General features: G+C 34.1%; 5 protein-coding genes across 11 annotated transcripts; 2 read left to right on the top strand and 3 right to left on the bottom strand.

Annotated features, from left to right (window-relative positions):
- The first annotated feature begins 118 nt into the window (after window positions 1–118).
- On the top strand, window positions 119–5,831 carry LOC121115269 (uncharacterized). Its single transcript, XM_040709476.2, has 10 exons — window positions 119–409; window positions 493–1,057; window positions 1,119–1,232; window positions 1,296–1,481; window positions 1,552–1,831; window positions 1,919–2,047; window positions 3,061–3,229; window positions 3,790–3,947; window positions 4,005–4,499; window positions 5,232–5,831. Exons 1-10 carry the CDS (start codon window positions 289–291, stop codon window positions 5,520–5,522), a joined length of 2,508 nt encoding a protein of 835 aa, XP_040565410.1. The 5' UTR covers window positions 119–288; the 3' UTR covers window positions 5,523–5,831.
- Window positions 5,832–8,319: 2,488 nt separating this feature from the next.
- On the top strand, window positions 8,320–9,343 carry Rpn11 (regulatory particle non-ATPase 11). Its single transcript, XM_040709472.2, has one exon. It carries the CDS (start codon window positions 8,320–8,322, stop codon window positions 9,247–9,249), a length of 930 nt encoding a protein of 309 aa, XP_040565406.1. The 3' UTR covers window positions 9,250–9,343.
- Window positions 9,294–12,587, bottom strand: Ykt6 (YKT6 v-SNARE). Its single transcript, XM_040709475.2, has 2 exons — window positions 12,397–12,587; window positions 9,294–9,994 (listed from the first exon to the last, which is right to left on the bottom strand). The coding sequence occupies exon 2, from the start codon at window positions 9,991–9,993 to the stop codon at window positions 9,394–9,396; it is 600 nt and encodes a 199-aa protein (XP_040565409.1). The 5' UTR covers window position 9,994; window positions 12,397–12,587; the 3' UTR covers window positions 9,294–9,393.
- Window positions 9,995–11,864, bottom strand: LOC121115267 (uncharacterized). The gene is made up of 2 exons (XM_040709473.2): window positions 11,404–11,864; window positions 9,995–10,616 (listed from the first exon to the last, which is right to left on the bottom strand). The coding sequence occupies exons 1-2, from the start codon at window positions 11,800–11,802 to the stop codon at window positions 10,158–10,160; spliced, it is 858 nt and encodes a 285-aa protein (XP_040565407.1). The 5' UTR covers window positions 11,803–11,864; the 3' UTR covers window positions 9,995–10,157.
- A 3,575-nt stretch (window positions 12,588–16,162) lies between the features above and the next one.
- On the bottom strand, window positions 16,163–23,911 carry Galphao (G protein alpha o subunit). 7 transcript variants are annotated; one of them, XM_071887458.1, is made up of 10 exons: window positions 23,083–23,911; window positions 22,904–22,981; window positions 22,303–22,440; window positions 22,202–22,244; window positions 21,518–21,820; window positions 21,322–21,450; window positions 20,144–20,273; window positions 19,730–20,072; window positions 19,126–19,281; window positions 16,163–16,545 (listed from the first exon to the last, which is right to left on the bottom strand). In XM_071887458.1, the coding sequence occupies exons 3-8, from the start codon at window positions 22,418–22,420 to the stop codon at window positions 19,731–19,733; spliced, it is 1,065 nt and encodes a 354-aa protein (XP_071743559.1). In that variant the 5' UTR covers window positions 22,421–22,440; window positions 22,904–22,981; window positions 23,083–23,911; the 3' UTR covers window positions 16,163–16,545; window positions 19,126–19,281; window position 19,730. The 7 variants fall into 7 exon arrangements, with proteins under 7 accessions (XP_071743559.1, XP_040565405.1, XP_040565403.1 ...); XM_040709471.2 differs by having other exon boundaries at window positions 22,904–23,027; window positions 23,083–23,324; XM_040709469.2 differs by having other exon boundaries at window positions 22,303–22,473; window positions 23,079–23,280.
- Between the last annotated feature and the right edge of the window lie 548 nt (window positions 23,912–24,459).

Genomic DNA, 24,459 nt, shown 5'->3' with positions numbered 1-24,459 from the left:
GTGGTTTGGGTGGAGAAAATAGGAGGAAAGAAAATGAGGGAGGGAGGGAGAGAGCTAGAAAAGGAAAGAAACTAATAATCCTAGCTGTGAATGCTAATAAAGCGTCATATTCGCCGCCATCTTTGTTTTCATTTCTTAGCCGAGAAGGGAAAACAAAAAGGGACTTACCTGCGGGAGGAAATCAGTTTGTGACTCTTCGTAGAAAACATATCCACATCCGATACGTAATTAAAGAAATCAACCCGTGGATTAATTATTTGGAACTGGGTCTTCTACGAACTTTTCAGGATGGAAATTGAGAAATTGAAGGTTGCGGAACTACGTTCAGAATTGACAAATCGGGGATTAGACCCCAAAGGTACTAAACCCATCCTTGTAGTTCGTCTCAAAGAAGCGATTCAGAGTGAAGGTACTTGATACTCAGTCTTAAGGATTCTCCATTCTTTCACCTCCACCTGATTCTTATATTGTTTGAATTGATTCCCATTTTAGAGAACAAGGGCTCGACCACGACCGTCAAGACGGAAGTGAAGAAACCCGAAGGCTCCGCTAAGGCAGAGGGAGACGAAGACGAAGAGGACATGGAAGAAGAGGAGGAGGAGGAGGAAGAAGAAGAAGAAGAAGAAGAGGAAGAAAAGGAAGAAGAAGCCGGGAGCAAAGAGGATGTCGCGGATACGAAAGAAGGGATCAAGGAAGAAACCAAAGATGAAAATGAATCTGAGAGTGTCAAGAAATCCTCCGACTCGAAGAATGAAGAGAAAAAAGAAGTGACTCCACGCTCGAACCGCCAACAACGTCGGGGAGTTAAAAGAAAAATGAATGAGGATGAGCCCTTCGTGATTCAAGAGGATGAGCCCCTCGTCCCTCAAAGTGTTTGCCTCTTGGATTGGTACAACTCAGATCTCAATCTCCTTATTGAAAAGGCATCCTTTTTAAAGGCTGAACCACTCTTTAAAGATGGATGGGGCTACGTTTGGGCTGGTGTTAAAGCCACCCATGGATTTAATGAAGGGAAGATTGGATTCCAAGTCAAGTTGATTGATAATATGGACTCAAAGTAAATTAGTCACTTATATATCAAGGGAGTTTTAATAATGATTTACCCTTTCTCAATCTAGGTTAGAGGATGAAAAGGATTTGCATGAACTCCGCCTTGGTTTCTCTACAAATGAACCCAGCATGCAACTTGGCGAATCCAAAAATTCGTTCTCTTATGGTGGCAGTGGAAAAAAGGTATGATACTTTTTCTCCATGAATGCGCCTCGATAAAAAGGACTGTAATCTTTCTATTATTTAGGTACGGATTGTACTTTTGAAGACTATGGAGAGAAATTTGTTAAAGGGGATGTCATTGGAGCCTATTTAGATTTGACATCTGATGATGTAAAGATTACCTTCACGAAAAATGAAACTACTTTGGACGAAGCATTTTCTTTTCCTAAGTCTCAATTAGAGGGAAAAACATTGTTCCCTCATATTAGGTATGCTCTAGTCTGACTTATTTCTTTTAGTTATGTTCTCTCTCTATATATATATCCCATCCGAATATAGCTCACGTAATGTCAAGTTTGAGGTTAACTTTGGCAAAAATTTGGACGAAACTCCAAAAGAGCCTTGGTTTCCTCTTCTTGCGGAATATGAATTTCCATCTAATGCCAAAGATAGCGAACAGGGACCAGCTAGAATTGCTACTAGAGAAGAATGTGAGATGATAATGATGATTGGTCTTCCTGGATCCGGTAAATCTAAGTGGGTTTCTGAATATGTCGAGGAACATCCTGACAAGAGATACTATGTTATTGGTACTACTTCTCTTATTGACAAGATGAAGGTATGTACATAATTAATCATTGAACAATTACTTAATCGTGATTAACAAATAATTCCGTGGCATAATAATCCCTTATTGGTGTTTCAGGTGAATGGTGTCTGTCGTAGAACGAGTCATACTGGACGAAGGGATGTTCTAATTCAGAAATGTACGCGCTGTTTGCAAGATTGGCTTCGTTTAGCTTCTCAAAGACGAAGGAATATAATCATCGATCAGGTATTGTTGTCTTATTTCAAGTGTATTAAATATTTCGTGGTTTTTCTTCGTATGGGATTGATACTATGTGCTATATATTATTCATTTTAATTTAGACAGTTCAAAATTAAAATTTGATATTTTCTAATGTTTCATTGTTCCATTATTAACATGACAATTTATATTTTTCAAATGGCAAGTGTATTACTTTAGTTTGTTTGAATTGTATTAATTTCCTTGAAGATTATATTATAGTTTCAGATTTTAATTATTTATTTAATATCTATCCATAGTATGTAATTCCTCAAATTAGCAGAAATTACGTCTATTGTAAACATATTCACAATACATATTAAGTTATTTTGTTCTGTAAAATGATTGTAAAGTCTGAAAAGCTCTGCAGGTGAGGAGCCTGACATAAATAATTTTCAGTCTTCATCCACGATCATTCATTAATTAATTAACTATTCAATCCCATATGTGTTAAGAACCAATTGTTTTAAATTATAGGATTTTTTTCTTTCATTTTTTTTTTGTTTTTTTTTTGTATCTGTTCATTAATGATTTTAATTGGTTTGTTTACAATGATAAACACTCCCGTTGGAACTTGAACGGATATTTAATCGTATGCATTGCGTTTGAAGGGAGTCTTGTTAATAACACACACTCTCACATTATTGCATCTTAGAATAGAACATTTATATGGTCTTAAGAGTTATAATGTGATGATGAGGATATTAGAAGAACTCAAAAATCCGTCGCATACATAGACGACAAAGATAACGGATAAGCGGAAATCTTCAATATTATAATACATATTTATTATTTATTCATAATTTACCCTTTATATACATATATATAATTTATAGATAATGTATATGGATTGACGCTTATGCTCAGTCTGTACCTACTATTATAATAACAATTTATATAATTATCTTCTTTTAAGCAACATTTATAACTATTTGGTGATTATTGTTGCTGAGCAGTTTAATCACCAAAGTATGTTGTCCCAAACTCTGTTATTTTTTTAGACCAACGTCTACCCTAACGCTCAAAAGCGTAAAGTTCGCCCGTTCGAGGGTATGATACGTAAGGCCGTTGTAATGGTACCCTCTGATGAGGAGTACAAGGTCAGGGCAGAGGCTCAAGAAAAAGCTGAAAGCAAGGACGTTCCAGACACTGCTGTTATGGAGATGAAAGGTATTAAACCAATGCAGCCCTAAGTCGTATCGACTTAAGGCAACAATTGTACTTAAATGTTCTAAAGATTTCATTTTTTTATATAAAATTATTGCTAAATCTTTATAAAATTTCACTGGAAATACTGGGGGTAGTTGAAGTACATATAATTAGATTATTTGGGGGTGGGAAATAGTTCCATTTTTGTGCCACTTTAGGAATGAGTAAAATGTTTCTTTTCTCATTTTGGCCAAGTTAAGCAGTTATATTTATATTTCCACTAACAAGTATTTTCGTGTAATTCCTTCTAGCACAGTAGAATCTGTATGAATCACTGAAGGGTTTTTTTCAATGAAATTGTAATACTGCACTGCTTACTTCTCTGTTCTTATTGAGCTCTTTTAAAAAAATATTGAAAATAGATAATTAAATTTGGTCTTTGCAATACCAACAGCAAGTTTGAATGCGTAAATTGGATTGATACAGGTTCTTCTCTGACTGAATTCGAAAGCAAATAAATAAATATATATATATCTATTTTTTCATTTTCAATTAAATTTTATTTCTATTCGTCTATCTAGCTAACTTTTCACTCCCTGTTGAGGGTGGCACTAAAATAACAACCAAGAATGCCTCAGGAGAAGAGGAAACAAAGGAAATTGTTTCACCCTTTAAGGAAATTATTTTTGCAAGTCTTCAGAGAGAAGAAGCTCAAAAATTAATTGAAGAATATAATAAGGTATTATTGCAAACATATTGCTTATTAAAAGCCGAATGTTTAATGTGGAATTTGTAGGATGCCAAAGAAAAAGGCTTCGGTAAAAAAGTAGAAAATAAGGCTAAGAGAGCCCGAGGCAATAATTTCCGTCGTGGACGTTCCATGATGAGAAATCGTAGAGGAGGAAGAAATTTTGGAGCTCGTGGTGGCAGCGGTTTCCGAGGAGGGCCATCTAATGGGCGTATGTTTATGAGAGGAAATAACTTTCGCCGTGGAGGTGGTGGGCCTCATGCCCCGCCACCACCCCCTATGAGAGGATTCATGCACCCTAGAGGACCTATGCAATATAATAGAGGAAATCGTAATCAGGTCAAATTTGGCAAAAACGGAAGATCAAATTGGGGAGGTCAAGACTCTGCTCCTTGGAGTCAATGGCAACAACCCAATAGACCAACAGGATGGGGTCATTGGAATCAAGGAAATCAAAACCATCAAAACCACCAAAACCACCATCAACAGTCATGGGGTGGAAGTCAAGGAAATAACAGGAATCACCAACCCCTCAATCACCAGGTTTGAATCCCTTATCTACGTATAGTATGAGTCTGTTTTTTGGGCTAAGGGAAGGTCATTTAAATAAAAGAAAAGGCCCTTCATTTTATTTTCTATATACGAGGGTGATCTGAAAAGTTTCCAACCTCAACGTGAAGATCTAGCATCTCAAACTCAACAAAAGTTACACCCATTTTGGATGGCCGGTTGTTATGTAGCAGTCGTTTGAGTGAGTTGAGGTGGTTGTTTTTGATAAAACGGCAAAATTGAGTAACGAGCTGTCATTAAATATTTGTTTTTGAAAGTGGTACCTTTTAATAGATTCAAACAGTAGCAGACATATAATGGCTTGTTGTATTAAAATTTGACGCAAATAGATCAATCTAACTTGGAGTAATTGAGTTGAAAACAAAGTGTCTCGTGAACAATTATTTTACAGAGAAAAAGGCCCAGTACTATTTGGACGGGTTACTAAGATGGGAGCATCACTTAGAGAAGTGTGTAGAGCTACATGGAGACACAAAAAATGTCTTGTATCTTTGTTAGGTCGGGAACTTATTAGACCACCTACGTTCAGTTATGAAGTATTACTTAACTGTTTCAAATAGGTTAAGTATTTATATTTTTGTAAATATGGGCCACACATCTATCTTTGTACAAGGCCTCGCTTACGCCAAGACCGACACTAGCTTTTAATAGTAGCAGTTGCAACTATTAATAAAGAATTCTACCGACTCATAATTATTTTTACAGGGTTTCTCTAGTGGTGGAAACGGTGGAGGTAACCATGGTGGTGGTGGTGGTGGCGGACATGGCCATTGGAATTCGAATTCCTCCGGGGGTGGGAGTGGTAATGGTTGGAACAACTCCAACTCTAACCCATCAAGCGGTTGGAACTCTAACCCATCAAGTGGTTGGAATAACTCGAATTCCTCCTCTAGTGGCTGGAATCAAGGAGGAAACAGCAAATGGTCCAATAACTCAAATCAGGGCTATCCTGGTAATTCCTACTGGGGAGGCGGAGGAGGATATGGTGGACGCTAGTTTATAATAAATTAATGCATATTTATTTATGTACTTTAACAAGTATTAATTTTTATCGTCGCATCGTTTTTTATTAGTACGAGTACCTCTCTCTTTCTCTCTTTCTGATGATGGAATCAACCTCATACATAATCTTTGTTTATGTACTTCTGCATTAAACGTATTATTAACTATGTACTGTTCATGTGTTTAGTGAGACTTTCTGTGTACCAGTATAAGAATTCGGTACTTAATATTCTAATCAATTACTGGTTATTTCATTTATATTTATAAGTTTTGTTATTTTAATAGAAGGAACTGTTATAAAAACTCATTCGACTTTTATTTTTCGCAAAATTTTGCTTCATTATTGTTATTGGGGAAGACATCATTAAATATGTTGGCAGGTTGCGGGATTCCAGATTTGTCAAAAGATGACCAAAATACTTTGTGAAAATGGTTCATATTTTAGAATTGGAATGGAAACAAATTAATTTTATCAATAACTAGCGAGAGTGATCTGCTTTGCTCGGAGTTATTAGACGTCGACAAACAGCATTAATTCTATAAATATGAATTCCCCTTTTTTATATGACACGCAGAGCTTTAGCTACACACGCTCGCTCCTACATTGTTATTTCTTAGCTCAAGGAGTCACACAGTTCCAAGATATTAAGCGCACATTCAAAAATAAGGTATAGACAGACAGACACATCTTGCTATATCCATACATATTTACTAAAACAAGATCTATATTTCTCTTTTTTTTGTTAAGAGAAAGAATGTTCTTGTCTCGCATTAAATCGCCAAAGGGTCTTACATGACCCAAAACAAGCTATTTACAAAAACAAGTTCAAAATGAAACTTTTTTTAACATATATTTACTTTTCATAAATAATACAATTTTTTTTCTAAAATGGCAAAAAATAAATGGGTTCATATTTTGAGAAGCAATCATGATTGCAACAAATAAAAATAGCTTGACGAGGGGGGACAAAAATACCCTTAAAACAGTCAAATAAAATAGTATCCTTGCATTTATTTTGCAAGTATTTATGAAACCAGAGTACTAATACTTTATTCAAAAGTATAACTTAAGTACTAAGGAAAATATTTCAGTCATTTTGCTTAAAAACGTTCCAAAAGCAATAAATTTGTTCATCTAATATTATGAGCAAATCCATGAAATTTTTAATCATCGTGGACACCCTTTCTCACAGATTTGAATTAAATTAGAAATAGAGTTAGATATATATGCAATTATCTTAAGTTTTAAATATCAGGGCTTAATTTGATCTACAGTAAGAGTTATGATAATATGAAATTCAAATCTGATTTCCTGCCCAACTTTCACCTCAAAGCACGATCCAACTTTACAAAGTTAGTTATGTGATCAAATAGTTAAGGAATTTTTATTTTCAAGAAATTGTCTGTTAATCATGTATTGAATAAAAACGTACGTCGGATCCCGATTCCCCTGTATTTAAATCCTTATATATAGCAACAACAGTCTCGAAGTGTAAAAAATTGTTTAAGGCATCATTGGAAAGCCAAAGAACTGCATTCGTGAAGTATGCATTTTATTAATGCTAGTTCTCCAGGATTTACATTAGATATTTAATCTTATCTCATATGGTTGTGTTAAGAAAAAGTATTTTAACAATGTTTCTTCATTTTATAATATATCTTAGATCAGGATTCTCAAGCTTTTTTTTTTAGTAATGTACGACTTGTAAAATATTTATTTAACCCAAGTGGTCCCTTTACAGTACAAAACATTTTTAGTTTCAGTAACAAGGGCGTTCACCTGATTCTATTTTGGAGGGGGCTTGGTTTTTGGGATTAAAAAAAAAAAATCAAAAAATTAAAATTTTGTGGAAAGAAATTTCAAAATATTAAATTTTTTGGAAAAAAATATCAAAAATCCATTGCTATTGTCAAAAAAATTTCAAAAAACCATATCCACTCTCAAAAAGTAAAGTTTTTTTGGGAAAAAAAAATCAAAATCCACAGCCGTTCAGAAATTATAAAATTTTTAGGAAAAAAAAATCAAACATAAATTTTTTTTAGTACCAAACAAAAATTCTTTAATTTGGGGGGGGCTGTATCCTGCAGACGCTCCTGAGTTATGTACCGCTTGTAAAATATTCTCTCGAAATTTCAAGTAGCCCTTGGAGGGTCTCCAAGAACCCAAATTTGAGAACCACTGTCTTAGATAATATATATAGGTGAATATCACATATTGTGGATTTAAATTGATTATAGATTACCCAGATCTCTAAAATATAGTTTCACTATTTTCAAGGGATTTAATCAAGGACAATCCACCGCTTTAAAAATAATTTTCACTAACTTTACAAATTGCATCATAATTGAAGCACAAATTTGAAATTTTTACTCCCATAAAATAGACTCATTTCCAATAAATCTTGATTAAACTCCATCAAATGACTTTATAAATAGAATAAGACTTGCATGATATAATAAAGGTAACGATGTGATTAGAAAAGTGGAATATTTAGAGAAAAATATTTTTCTATTATACTAGTTAATTTTGTATCTACAACATAAGATTGATAGAAATATATATTTGATTGAGATTATAATTTCCATGCAACACCCGGTATGCAGAATGACAGAGCAAGTATTGTTATGACTGCGAGGTTTCGTGACTAGAGTTGGGAAAGGAAGGGAAAGAAAAAGAGATGGAAATAGAGAGTTGTAGACTAGAAAGAGAGAAGAATCTGTTTTATGCTTAGATCATTCTCAAATTCGTAGTCGGGAATTTTGAAAGTAGATTCTTGAGGCTGAATAAAAAATGGATCGTTTGCTCCGGTTAACGAGTTCTTCTGGTGCAGGAGCAGGAGGGAATACGGATGTGCCCGTGGTGGACACTGCGGAGCAGGTCTACATCTCTTCCTTGGCCCTCCTGAAGATGTTGAAGCACGGTCGAGCCGGTGTGCCCATGGAGGTGATGGGACTCATGTTGGGGGAGTTTGTGGATGAGTACACAGTGCGTGTCTTTGACGTGTTTGCCATGCCTCAATCCGGAACGGGTGTATCCGTAGAAGCCGTGGACCCCGTATTCCAGGCTCGAATGTTGGAGATGCTCCGCGCCACGGGGCGTCCAGAGATGGTGGTGGGTTGGTATCACTCACATCCCGGCTTTGGGTGCTGGCTCTCGGGAGTGGACATCAACACGCAACAGAGTTTCGAAGCCTTGAGCGAACGCGCCGTGGCTGTGGTTGTGGATCCCATTCAGTCCGTGAAAGGGAAAGTGGTGATTGACGCCTTCAGACTCATCCATCCCAACATCGTGGCCATCAACACAGACCCACGACAAACCACCTCCGTTCTTGGACATCTGACTAAACCCTCGATCCAAGCCCTTATCCACGGCCTCAATCGCCACTACTACTCCATCTCCATCAATTATCGCAAAAACGAACTTGAGCAGCGAATGCTCATGAATCTGAACAAAAAGTCATGGATTGACGGTCTCACTCTTACAGACTACCATCAGCACGGCACTCAAAACCAGGAAACCGTCAAAGATATGGTCAACCTTGCCAAAAACTACGATAAAGCTCTTGAAGAAGAAGAAAAAATGAGTGCACAGGAATTGGCTATCAAGAACGTGGGGAAACAAGATCCCAAGCGTCATTTAGAAGAAAAAGTGGATGTTCTCATGACCCGTAACATTGTTCAGTGCTTAGGAGCTATGCTCGATGCCATTGTTTTCAAATAATTCTGTTTGTGTGAGTGTATATATATACATATACCCCTTTTCAATTTGTATGATATCCAATTTCTATTATCGAATAATAAAATTAAACAAAATATTCTTTATAAAATAATACAATATCAAATGCAAGCAATATATCTAAATAATTTATCCCCAACTTGAACAACATGAATTAGTCTTCCTGGCAGACTTATAGAAAGCCTTGGAATGCATTGAGAGTCCTTCACTCTTCTGAATAAGATCATCCAATTTCTCTCCTCGATCCAATACGGACTCAATAGTGCCATGCAAAATTATTTTAGTTTCATCCAATTCGTTTTGAAGACGAGACATGGAGTCGGCTTGCTCAGGAACTTGGAATTTTTTCAAGTGAACGTCCAAAGGACCATTAAATCCGGATACTTCTTTGCGACCAGACCATTCACTTCGTGGAACTTGGGCAGAAAAATCTTCGAGAATTTTGGTTAGTAGAGTATGGGCCACACGCGTAGGATATTCGTAGTCTGAGAGACATACTGCAGTTAGACCATCTTCTCTTACGAATACGTGACACATATATTCAGCCTCTTTGACAGATTGGCGAGAATTGTTCGAAGTACGCTCAGCAAGAATTTTTGAAGTAAATGTGATGAATTCTTGGACAGACGAGCGTTGAAAAAAACTAAAACTTGAGAGATCGTAGGCGGATTTTAATACATCAGCACTATCGGCTTTATAAAGGACTAGTAACGAGAATAGCCTTGTCATCCTGAAAAGAGTAAAAATAAAATGGATCATTATAGCATTTTATTAATGAAATTTAGTATCACAGCTTTTTTTATTATTTAATTATCATGGATGAATACGTGCATGCATAAAATAGCTCAAAAGTATAGAAACGAGGACTAGAGAGAAGTGTATATGTGTTCAACTCAATGAAACGGCATTATTTTTTTAACGCCCTGAATAACATGATATTCCATTTTATCAATTAAATCTAATTCGATTAATTCTTCTTGAATAAGCACAGAGTCATTATTCACTAAATTCCCAAAAAACCATAAAGTCTCTTTTACAAGATGCAGATAATTTGTGGATAGGAGTGTGGTGAGAACAGCTGGTAAGTCAGGTTCTTGCAGAACAGATAAACTAGGAGTATCCCCTGATGCACAGAGATTTCCCAAGAGTCTCACTAAAGGTGTCACAATTTTTACTAATGGGCGAGGATCGGATTTTTGAAATATTTCATAGAGTAGAACCTCAAAGACGGAAGGTATGATGGGAGTTAATTCATCAATAACGGATCCATATGATGAAAGAGCGTATGCTACCCAGAAAAGCTCTACTGGAGATCTAAGACTCAAGTTATGTACACAATATGTAGTCAATTCCTATAAGAAAAAAAATACAATAAGTATTAGTATTCATTAGTTGTAAAATAAAATATGAATATGAGCAAAATTCTATAATCATTATCTAATATCATATTTTAGAAAAAATATTATTTACTCCATAAGTGTAATATTAATATAAACTTTCTGAATAAGAGCAACTTTTAATGATATTTAATGAGGTTATTAATTCTCAAAATATCAACATGGAAAATTCTTTAAATTCACAAATAATTTTTAAAGCATAAAACTACCATAAATGTATTTCCTTTCTAAATCCATCATATCCAATTCAAGCAGCATATCTACTAGTATTATTTAGCAGGGTCTCGAGTCCCTAATAATTTTTTCAGTAGTAATATTTATCAGCCCTATTAATATTGAGTCCAAATTCACTTATACTATTTGCTAAACTGAATTAGCAAATATACAGAAAGATGGCTGATTTTATAGACTCAATATGTATACAATTTAATAATAATGAAATTGGATATGGCACTTCAGAAATATGGAAAATATTTTCATAGAAATCGAAATGCTACACTTTTCCGGATTTGCCTGTCTTTATAAGATTACATTAGTAATGAAGATGTCCCAGAATTGATTCATCCTTCATTATGAAAAAGGAAAGGATGTAGATAAGTGACCTTCTCTTCAATTTAAGTGCGCTTTTATCAAAAGGGAAGTATGTACATATGGTACGTGATGAAGCCCCAAAAGTTGGGGTTTTCTATTAGATAGAGTACGTTAAAAGGAATGAATGGATAGAGGGAGGGACGGAGCTTACAAGGAGTAAAGGCTGACTCGGAGGAATAACCCCAAGTAAATGATAAATAGCGTAGAAATAAGCCCCTTTCTCTTCTTCATCCACATCCTTCCGAATTTGTCGTAGTAACTGTTCCAAAACACACTGTTTTTGAAGTACTTCACCCCCTCCAGATAGACCAATATGTGCCAATGCAACAGAAGAAGCCTCACGAAGTCGTCGAGATCCACTGGAGAGAAAGGAAATGAGAATGGGGCTCAATGAAGGGGAATTCGGAATGGAGTCCATAGAGTTGGCCGCACTTTCCACATTTTCAGCCTTTGCAGAGGATATGGCGTCTCTCCATTCCTTGGATGTGAGGTCTTGTGGTCTCCTTTGCAGCGTAGCTGTGAGGCGGTGTCCGTTCCCATTCACTGACATTTCTGCTTCTCAGCTCTCCTCCTCTTTGAATGAACAATTGACGTCACTACTGCTCCCTTCGCTGTCAGCAAAAGCTGCTATTAATTGTAAGAAATGGTTTTTAAAGAGCTAGCTAGAATTAAAGAGAGCTAGAGAGAGAAAATAAAAAGGAAAGAACGACAGCTAGTAACCAGGCAGATGAGAATGAGTTAATTGATATGCCAAAACAGCAAGAACCTATGACGTATGTATGTTGTGCATAAGTTGCAACTTGTATAAGCAAATTGTACAAGTTGCCATTTCTCAGTCTCTAGAAGCATTATTTAATTACAGCATTGATCTATCTAATTAGATAATAATGACCGATTATTAACTGATACTATCGTTCCATTTGGATCAATTAAAATATCCCAAAATTACACCCTATTCAATGTTTGCATGATCCTCATCCCAAGTACTGTAAATCCTTCATCTAAAAATATACATATCATTTTTTGATTGCAACTTGTACAAAATTGCAACTTGTACACAATCTATACATGTATACTATAACACGTGAATTTATATTAAAGGATCCACTCCTTAATTTAATATTAAATATAAGCTGCTTCTTACTTGAGGCCTTACGTCAGATGTAATTTTTTATTTGTTTTTTTCCACTCCGTTGCTTAACGCATCATGATTCATGTGATGAATTAATTAAACCAGGCAATTAATTTCTGCCAACAAACTAGGATCTCATAAATAAAGGATTTTAACCATTAATTAAGGGCATCTTATTTTCTTTTCCTTACGCTTGAGTGCACTAACAAAAACATTCACTTAATTAACTAATATAATGAATTTAATCTTACAATGTATGATAATAAATTAACAGCGGGAGATTTAGGGATAGGATTTGTTTGAACAAATTGACATATTTTTTAATGATAAAGTAATATTTGTCTGATATTGCCAAACTAAATATGTTTATTGATATTTCTAGATGATCTACTTATTATTCAAAAATTTAGCCTACTTATTAGAGTGATCAACTGTTCTCTTTTATTGTCCGGGTACTTTTTTATAACCAGTCATGAAATGTCCGGTTTCATATAAAGAAAAGTATATGTTGTATATATTAAACGTTTTCCTGTGACGTCAACATTGTTAATGCAGGTCATTTTGATGGCCTTAATCAGTGAGTTCAACCCTTAAAATATGTGACTAGACAATGTGCGACCCTTACACCTCTCACTGAGTGATGAATATAAAATTTGGAGTGTATTTAATGAAAATCGATGACTTGGAGGTCATATAATTAACACTGAAGCAGATAATATTAGTTATTTGACTGTATTGATCAAAAGTAAAAAAAATTGTTCTACGTATATTGAAAAAAAAAAAATATAACAAAGCAATAATCGAATATATTGTAAATATTAAATCAGCAATATATGCATATTTACATACTCTTTTTGAGATAAATAAAGTTAAAATTGAAAGTCACAAACAAATAACAATACAGGCTATGGATGTGCAAATAGGTTTATAAACGAATCAAAGTCTTAATTTGACGGATGTGCACTCTGTATTGAGTAAAGCAGATATATTCTATGTTTAATTTTGGACGCAACAACTCAAAGATCATACTTGACGTTAAGCCACGATCTGTATTTATTTTTGATATAAATTAAGTGCATTCGGAAAAGGTCTTCTCACATAAATAAGTTGAGCCAAATGGTTAAGTAAATCTAAAGCTGCTTCATCGAGCAGTGAGTACTCATTCATCACATAAATCCATAATTCGTCACGTTTTTTATAATCAAAATCTTTTATTTAGTGTTTGGTCTCATAAAAGTTAAATACGCGCATCTTTCATTTCCGATGACTGATGATAAAATAAAGTTTTAATGACATAATTTAAATTATATTTTTCTTTGGAAATCCTTTTATGACACCTCTATAATAGCCCGCAACCCAGACTTTAGGAACCACTGGCATAAACAACCAAGTTGCATAAGAATAAAAACACTTTTCATTAAAATAAGGAAATAAAAAGTTTAAATAAATTAATAAAGCAAATAAAATAGCAATAAGTCCTTTTTTGATGGAGTAAAAATTGATCTAAAGGTTCTAAGTCAAACGATACAGACAATAAGGAAAAGTCCATAGGGCAATGAGTCATGGTTCTATTTTGCCCATTGCGTTACCAAAAATCGACCTAATATATTAAGTGTCTATCCTTAGTGTTGATTCAGTCATTATTTATTCAATCTAGTCCAGTCTTAGGACCGGTCCTAGGAATTTTTTCTAATGGTTTATTAAACCAAATAAGATATACGAGATATGTATTAAGAACATTGTTATATCTCCCAAAGAATATTAATCTTTTCATTATAATGCAATATTATATTTTTAGACAGTTAGATAATTTATTTTATTGTATAACCGAATGATTAACAAAAGGAAAAATAATCTCAATGACGTCACCAGGAACCGACAAGTTGGATTGGTTGGGAACGAATTATATAAGGACTGACACAACTCTGTCTATTTGTGACTCATAGATGACTCTTAACCCGGGAATTCCCCAACCCCCTCCAGAAGGAAATTTGCTATATTGAAGTCTCATCTAAAACGCCATCTATATCAAAAAGAATATACTAATATTACAATTAATGATGTTATATAAACAACTGCCTTAGTAACTACTGGTATCATTTGATTATGTATATAAGGACTGTTTAACGTCCGGCAGGACTTGTTTGCAAATGTACGATGCTAGTATCGCAGCAAAACCGAACATTATTTGAAACGATCATGATGTTAAAAAACAGTATGAAATGTGACAAGATCAATGATGCCATGGAGTAATTTGAATTTTTGAACAGAAATTGGACTTCTTCTTAGTTTTTACAATTTGACATAAGAGGTCATATTTTATACAACTCTAAGCATAGGCTTAGGAGATGATACGTTTTTGGAGAGCGTCTTCAAATTTATCCAAACCGGGAGTTTGGTTATAGTTAGCAGCCTGAACAGTGTTTTTATTTTCCAAAGCGATTACTATTTTTCTCTAATTATTGAGGAGAGGATATCCAAGTAGAAAGTTACTACATGTGTCTGTACTTATAAAAGACGAAACGTAACGATTAAAATAATAAATACGCAGGGGGATTTGTGTTTTTTCCTTTCTCGCATAGTTAACAGCTGCTAACATAATAAAATGTCATGACAGCTAAGCTGCTCTCCTTGTAAAACATTATTTAAATTGTCATGGTTACCATTTTGTATTTATTTTGTTCTACATACTGAAAGTACTTACAGTTTAAAAACTTTCGTTGTAAATCCTAATAATTTCTTAGTGTGCTAGCTTTTTTCATTGTTGGCAATCAAAACAGTGTTTTTTTTTAATTTTCCAAAGCTGTTGTATTATTTTTTCATTCTTAGGGAGTGAACATCGAAGTATAAAGTGCGTGTCCTCATGTAATACAAAGATTTATTAATGAGTTATAAATAATGACAAAATTTGGTGTATTTTTAGCTCGCCCGTTTTTTTGGGATTGGTAATCTGAAGAATTAATTTTCTTTTCATCAGCGGTTGTCATTATTATTTAATTCCCGAGGAACAAGATTAATAGAAATACAAGGTTATACCATCATGTAATCGGGCTTGCTAGAATTTCCAATTTGATGTACGGTACCGACTGCTGGGCAAGATAGACGGATTTTGACGAATAGAGTATAACAACGGCACTCTAACAGTTACAGTCAAGGACGGGAATAAAGGGGATATATAGCTACTCTTGTCAAAAGTTATACTCTTTGACGTCACTTTTAATAAGGGCAATGAAAGCCAAACATTATGGTATAACCTTTTATTTCTATTAACCTTCCCAAGGAGTAGACTTTCTTTTGTTCTTCATTCAATTATATACAAACTCTGATTAAACATGCATGTGTGCTCATAAAACATGAGGATTTGTTGCAGAGTTGGAATTGTAAGTCCTTCTAGAATTGAGGATCGGCATCTGAGTAATTCTTGCCAATGTCCTTTTTTATTTCATTCCCCCTCCTTCCTCGTCACAGCTGATTGTAGCTGATATAATGAAACGTCATGATAGCTAATCTGCTCTCCTCTAAAGGATTCCTCATATTGTCAGGATTATCATCTGAATTTACAACATTTCTTTTTTTAACTTGGCCAAAATACACAAGATTTTCATCACTAGTTATAAATATAACCATAATTCCTTCATCGAATTGTCAGGGTTACCATGTTCATTGTCGGTTTACAATTTACAACGTAACTTATAAAGGATAAGTTGCAATCATAGGCTCTACGAAGCCGAAAATATCTCTAATGTGTATATTTGTATAATGAATGATAATTATGGAGTTCGATTAAAAATATTCAAGTTTATTTCATAAATAAGATGTTTTTCCGCGTGTATAAGAAAGCATTGTAGTTATAGAAATTAATAAATACTTATCATTTAAAATTTGAGATATATGAGTCAATTGTGCGAACAGATTTCTCAAGTATTTTTTTTCAATTATTAAAAAAAATCATTCATATATATATATGTATTTGTTTCACACGTTTGTTGGACCATAAGAAAAAGGTGAATCTGGTCCCTGAATACAAATTCTTATCCTATAGTGTCCGTGTATCCATTCAAGGGTGGAGATCCATAATGAGGTTCTTACATTTCTTAGATCCAGATCATATAAACAACTTGGTCTGAGAGTCATCTACACAAATAGATCTAATTTTGAAACCTGGAAAAGAAAGAAAGAAATAAGATCATTCAGAATAGGAAGTATAATTAGGGTTAAGACACGGTTTGAGATATATTTTTTGGGTCCAATCTTTAGTGATTCTTTCTAGACCGATCTGGACTGATATTATATAACTCCTTTCACTAAAAAAAAATACGTGTAACCGGATCAAAACCGATTTATAGATCGAATTTTACTACGAACCCGATCAAGATCAAAGTTGTAAGGAATTAGTTAATAGGGCACTACCTTGCTAACACAAACATATCCGCTGTATCTTGCTGTGAGCTGGCGATTCCCTCATCTCACTTGATACGTCATGGTTATACCATAATAAAATTATTTCTGATAAATAAACGAAGTAATAAGTTATATAATACTTATGGTTCGTTTTCAAAAGGACAGAAATACAATTTCTTGTTGATCAATGATCCCTCGTTGTTAGTGTTGGATCCGTCCTAGGACTTATTTCCTAATCACTCTCCCCCCTTTACAGATTTACCATTTTCTTCCCTGCTAGCTAGGATTGAAGAATATAAAAACTAATAAAACTATGAATGATAGCTAGAACGTATAATAATACGCTCTAGTCAGACATCTCCTACTTTTAACTTGACGTATATTGTCTCTTTAAAAGAGTTTATGAATTATGATTAAACGTCAGTGACTCAAAATGACGTAATTAGTTATAACTACGTCCTTTCAGCTGTTGTAATTTATATAAAAGATCAATAAGGACTGGTCCTAGGACTGAAAAATTTGACTGGCCTGATAGGACTGTAGTCTATTTAATATTTTTGACTGATCCAACGCTACTCGTCATATATGTATACTGGCCATTTTATCATTTCTGTGAAGAAATTTTGACTATCATATAGAAAAACAAATGTATAGCTACGACTTTATTAAAATGTTACTTAGTAATATTTTAACACAGTATCGAATAAAATACATGTAGGATTTTAATTTTATTATAAAGCATATACTTGTATTTGTTTTGTAAGTCCTTATTTATTCGGGCGAGTCCAGTCTTAGGACTGGTGCATAAGACTGCCAGTCCTTCGGATCTTTATTAATAGAACTGATTAAAAAAAGAAGAAATACAGTTTAGTGACGTCACCAAGGACCGAACTTTTTTAGGACTCATATGTAGCACTGAGCTAGACCGGACAGAGATTGAACTGGACTGGAGTCTTTGGTCCAAAGTAAGGTCTGACAAAACACTATATATATGCACTTTTAAGATTATGGATAAATAATATGACAACGATTGTCTTAGAGTACGTAAGAAATAAATAGCAGTTGGCATGATTGACTTATTTGGCCAACTCTAAATTATTTACAGCCTTTTTTGTGGTTCTTTTTGAAATAAAGGTTGCGTGATAGAATAAAGGTAACGACGCGTTAAAATTTTATAAGTGTCTCAGACCGGTCTAAGATTCTCAAACCGAAGTCCAACACACAATTTAATGTAACTAGTGGAGGAATACCATATAGATGGAATTCCCAATTCCCCCTCCCCTTCCATTTTGACCAACTTAGGGCTTTTTTTATCTATCTTTTTATTAAGAATCGTATAATGGAATATGCCATTGGAATTAAAAGAAGTTTATTTACCAAATAACATTCTGATAACATAAAAACAGAATTTATGTTTCTTAACCCTCTGTTACTTTCATGGGTTGTTTATCCATCCCAATGTCTGAAATATTGCTTTAATCATTGTACTATTTGTCACAAAAGTCCAAAGTATTTCGTTGGGCTCAAATTTGTTTTTCTTCAAAATGAAAAATAAGGTCTATATTCTTGTATATCACTTGAGAAAAGGAACTTTAACGAAGCTTTTGATATTGAACAACATAACTTTAAAATTCAAACTTCCAAAGTTCAGTAGCCTAACTTTAAAATTCAAACTTCTGAATCCCTTTACAAATAGAGAAATTAGTTAAAAAAACCATTTTTCAATGGCTATAAAGGTCTAAAAATGCCCTTGGGAGACTGAAACTTTACAAACATATTTTTTTATTAAAATGCAACAGAAGATCGAATTAAAAGGTCACCCAAAAAATTGGACACCCTAGTAGACAAGCTAAAATATTAATTTAGAGGAAGTTGACCTTTTTTATGACCTTTGACCTTTTGAATGACCTCAATACTGAACTTTATAAACTTAAAATGTTATATAACTATTGCTTTAAGCATAAAAAGGCTTTAATGATCACGACATTTCCGAGTTTCTTCCTATTACTTTGAAAATATATGAAGGAATACGCATTCAAGGGTGAAAAAGTAATTTTGGAGTAGGAGGTTTTTCTTTTTGGCCAGAAATTTTTTAAATTGAATTTGATTTATTCACATAGACAAATAAAGTTTTATATTGATATATATATATTTTCATGATGGGGTGGCTAAACATCCCAAGGAACTACTTGCGATATGAGGGGACGGAGTGTAAGTACATTCATTACATTGTTTCTCTCTTTCGTTCAATTTCATTACTTTCCTACGCACACAAAAATGGATAAAATAGCCTTGAGTTGGTCAAAAAGAAGAAGGAAAAATATATTTGACAAAACTTACCCTTTCTGTATCTATGTCCCTCAAAACTTCAACACGTCATCTATAGTTGTGGAATGTAGATTAGATTTGACAGTAGAAAGATCAAATCCTGGTGATGAAACAACATTTTGGCTTTGTTTGAAAAAAAAAAAAAATGTTCGCATATTTTGCTGAAAACTGAAATAATGTTTAATATTATTATTATATATACACAAAAGATTGATCAAAAGTCCCGGACTTAACAAAGAAAACACGTTTTTTTGCTATTCAAAATGAGCTTTTTTATAATTATTATTATTTTATTTGTTTTATGGAGCGGTGTCTCCATTACAATTTTCAAGCCGTTTTTTAGCTTGAACCGTATTTTTTTCCAATCAATCAGCAGTGTAAAATGAAGGCATGAAATAGTTTTTGATCCATCGTATTAGAAATATCAAATGTATTTGCATAATAACTCACAAACTAACTTACTAAATGTTCATGAAATTAAGCAAGCTGTCTCTTGGAGATTTGTACTAACTAAACATGCGCCTTCTATGTCTGAAACTCATGTAATTAATGTAGGCTAAGACCTAACCCTATGCATCACTAGTATGTAGTTACATTATATTCAAATTGAATTTACCTTAGTATAAGCCACAACCTCGTAGGTTATTGGCAATAATGACATCAGTAACAGCATCAAATACAAATTGTACGTTTTGTGTATCAGTAGCGCATGTCATATGACAGTATATTTCTTTGGTTGTGGATTTGTTTTTGGCTTCGAATTGTGCTTGAATGTAAGCGGCTGCCTCTCCGTACTCCTGAGCACCTGCGTACTCAGGGAAGCAAATCGTGAGTGAAGAGCGTAGGATCTTCTCTTCAAAGAGATCTTTTTTATTTAAGAACAAAATGATTGAAGTATCTCCAAACCATTTATTATTGCAAATTGAGTCAAATAGTTTCAAACTCTCTTGCATACGGTTCTAAAGATAGAACCAGGAAAAAGGATACATTAGTGTCTGCTACGCAGAAAAAAACACAAAAATCATCTCACAGTTGTCTCATCTTCGTGCAAAACTTGGTCGTATTCAGACATAGCAACGCAAAAAATAATTGCAGTCACGTCCTCAAAGCAATGAATCCATTTCTTTCTTTCTGAACGTTGACCTCCAACATCAAATAATCTGCAATGTAAATTTGTTATTAAATCATTTATACGCATAATTAGTATTGTACAGTCCATTTCAATTAGGTCCGGTAAAGTCTAAATTTTTAGTCATTCAAAAAATAGAAAGGAAAACTCGATCCCTCGTGACGTCATTAAGGCAGTTATTTCTTATGAATAGAATATTATTCAGTTGTATTTAAGGACTCGTCCTAGACTGGACAACACTATAGGTACATAATTATATAATAGGCTAAATACTTAATGACTGTCACCTATCGTAATACTCTCAACTAAAAATATAGTGCTTCTAGAATATTCGAACTTTTAGTCTGCATAAACAGATCAGTCGTTGTAATAAGCTAGAGTCCGTGACCATTGTTCAAAAGACTTGAGCATCATATCTCCCTTGCTCATACCTTTCTTTGATCCATCAACATTAAGTATTCTATTTTTAATAGACAGTATTTGTATTAATAGTATTTGATCGGTAACGGTAATGCAGTATTTAGCCTATCATTTGAATTATGGACATTGTATTCAATTATAGTTATAAACTTTATTGGATTTATGAGACGATAAAATCTATCAATATCTAATTCTATGAGCTGTGAAAATGACTCTTTGCTACTGTAATTTGCAATTTGCAAATTTGATGGGGCATCAAAGTATTAATTATAATTATTTGTTGATAAAAAATGATTATCATTTGTCAAAAAATACAAATGTTCAGTCTATCTTGCTTTAGCGTTGATGGGCCACATATTATAACATACTCAATGTAAGAAAATTATAATACTCATCCAATGAAATTTCATTTACATTAACTAATATTTTTTTTTTTTATTACAAGAGAAATGTATGTAATTTGTAGCTTAGTTCATAGCGAGAAAGCCTTTTTTTTTCTCTCTCTCAAAGCAAACATAACTTTCTCCGACAAGAAAAAAGAATGAATGGTCTTAGCTTGTATAGGTACATAAAACATTCTGTTTTATCAATAAAATGCATTCAACCAGTAGTTTAAGTAATAAATTTTTTTAAATTTCAATTTGTAGCTCAACACTCACTTGAAATTGAGATTTTTGAACGAGAAATGTACTTCAACGATTCCAGTTGTTTTGACTCTCGTTCTCAATATATCTTGTTCTGTAGGCTGATATTCCTTTGCTCCAAGTCGATCCAAGTCGTCTAAAAAGCTGTAAAAATGAGTGAAAAGATGTAAGGAGGAGTTCTTCCTATGCAAATGATTAAGAAATCCCTTACTATTTAGCAGAGTCATTGAGCTGATACTCATTCGAACGTGAGAAACATTCTTGAACACCAGCATCGACCCAGAGTCGTTTCATGCCATGTAGCAACTCTTCAGAGAAGGGCTCCGTATCTTCCATCCTTGAAACGACATCCATAACCATTTTAGCGTCAGCTTCTCTATCGCCATTGGAAAAGGATATTCCAAGGTTTGGCATAGCTCGAAGTATGGCAACAAGGGATTGGATGGTATTACTGTATACCACTGGACGATATTGTTTGAAATCCTCGGATGTGAAGCCGCTTTCATGAATGATTCTGAAAAGGTATAGGAATATAGAAGATTGAGTTGCAGGAGTTCATTTTTGAGACGGTTTTGGCTACTAAATTGTTTGCTAAAGATGGTGAATTGACTTATTCTCTTGATTTTCTAATAAAGTTTCAGAGCGGAAAATTGACACTTTTGTTTACATAGTTTGAATTTTTAAAGGGATAGAATGTATAAGGTATTTTTTTTCTTTTCTAAAGAGGTGAGGGAATGTCAAAGTACTTGACATTCAGGTCAAATAATAATATTTGACCCCTACGAAAAAGTGTCTATTTTAGTTGATGCGAATGTCTCCCCCCTTCAAGACCCGGGGAGTAAGGAATGATGAATTACAATGAGAAAAATAGATAATAAGGGGGGAAATGTCTTACTTCATTTGTTTGACGATGGTCGACTTTCCCGACTCTCCAGCTCCTGGAAACGACATGAAGGGATTAGATAAAAGGTTTCCAAAGTGTATGAAAATATTTACCTAATAGTAGAAGCTTGATGTCCTTAGCGGCTTGAATCCCATCCTCCTTGAGATTTTTCTCGATTTGCTTACTTCGAGCCCGAGAAGCTCTTTCTTCAGCCGACATCGCACAGCCCATTTTCGCTGTAAAATTTGCTTCTTCGAGAAGAAGCAAATTATTGTGAATAAAGGCTTCAAATGATTATTGAAATACTGGATTAAGAAAGAAAAATAGGGAGAGGAGGCTTGACAAATAAAAACACTCGAACACTATATAAACCGAAGTAAAAATCTTAAAATCATTTTTTCAGCCTGTGGTTGTCTCTTTGTGGTCGTCGCGGGGTTCTCTCAATGATGGATCCGTGATCTCTCCCACTAATACAATAATGATCAATTGGGTTGATGAGAGAGACAGCGAGAGAGAGAGGTTGTTGTTAGAACGAATCCGTTCTAAGAAGTCTACTTGAGACAGGGGGAAAAGTTAAAAAGGGAGAATAAAAATAAAGTAAAGAATGTTTGGCAGTGTGTGTATTACCCTGGGCGGGCTGCTAAGATAGGCTTATTATGATTCAAAGAAGAAATATTGAGCAAAAAAAAAAAGAAAAAAAAAAAAACTACTTACAGGAACACATAACTCCTAAAGGCTTTCTACTATTCCTTCTCACTTCCTCCAATCCACTCCTTTCCTCTCCTTTTTCACCTAGAACATAGAAGAAGTAGCTGCTATTCCCGAGATGAATAAACATCTGTTTTTCCAAAAAAAAAAAAATATATATATATCTACTAATGTTACATACATACATCAATGAAAAACAAAAACAAAAAAAATTGCTTATCAGTTCTATACTCTTCCCACATAGCCTGAATTCCAATCTCTTCGCCTAGGCACACATAACACCATGATTAATATATTGATATCAATGTATTATCATCATAGTACATACACACACACACACACACACACTTATTCAGGTTGTGAGTCTGTGTACACAGTAGTAGTATGTATAAGCAGCTCTTTATTTCCCTACCTCTCTCATATTTCCTCTCTCTTTAATCGATCGAATCGGAAATGAGGCGTTGTCGTCAAATCAACAACTCTGTAGCTTTTATCAATTCATAAATTTTATCGACAATATGATATGTACTTTTAAAAAGGGATGCTTAGTAAACCCTAGGGATGTGAGTACTCCAAGAGGGGCTATTTTTCAGATAATATATTGAATTTCATAGACACATTTAATGTTCACTATAGAGGATTATTATTCAAATTTCTGGGATGAGTAGAGATAGCCAAGAGTTTTACCTATACATAGTTGCGAACCTTTATTTGGTTTGTGAGACTTATATTCGCTCACATATAGCCCCTTTCAAATGTATAAAATCTACCATTCTTTTATGGTGGTGATCAATTTTGTTTCTTCCAAAAGCTAATAAGAATAATTTCTCGAATAATACAAATGTAATCCACTTTTAATTTTGAGAAAAATCATTCCGGTTTGCTTTTGTGTTGAGGGGCACATATATAACTACGAGCTACTCAAGAGTCGGCGACAAGTCCGATTTGATTAAAAAGTTATTTCTCATGATGGGATGAATTGCTTTGACTACCGAGCTCTCTCAAGGGGCGAATGAAACTCGTCTGTTAAGATATTACTCTTTATTATGTATTTTACACGATTCAACGTGTAAAACTCAACAGGACTATTACCACTCTGTGGGTAGCTTTACTATTTAGGGGTGATACTCAGTCTGAGACCGATTCTTTCTTCTTGTGTTCGGTCTTGGGCCTATGTACAGTCGGTAGCAGATTGGAGGGAGTATGTACAAGGTTTTTTTTTGAAATTGCTACTCTTATAAGGGTCAAAAAATGCCAAACACTTCCGTACATACTATGTACACACGCCATAAGGGATTTCTTATTCTGGACCGATATTTACGTACAGACCATGAACTGAAACGTAATTGTTTTTAAATTGTGCAGGAATTTTTTTTACCGGTCTCAATCTATGGAACAATGTTCAACCCTCCAACCCCTTCGTAACCGACATTTATGAGTTGATCATAATATGATTCATAAAAGATATTAAACTTCATTATATAACGTAGATATTGAACCAACACGTCATGACAAAACCAGGAATTTATCAATAGAATCCGTCTAAATCAATTTTTTCTTTA

Source organism: Lepeophtheirus salmonis, chromosome 3 (assembly GCF_016086655.4).
Source record: "Lepeophtheirus salmonis chromosome 3, UVic_Lsal_1.4, whole genome shotgun sequence".
NCBI classification, from domain to species: Eukaryota; Metazoa; Arthropoda; class Copepoda; order Siphonostomatoida; family Caligidae; genus Lepeophtheirus; species Lepeophtheirus salmonis.
This window is presented reverse-complemented; position numbering and strand designations above follow the sequence as displayed.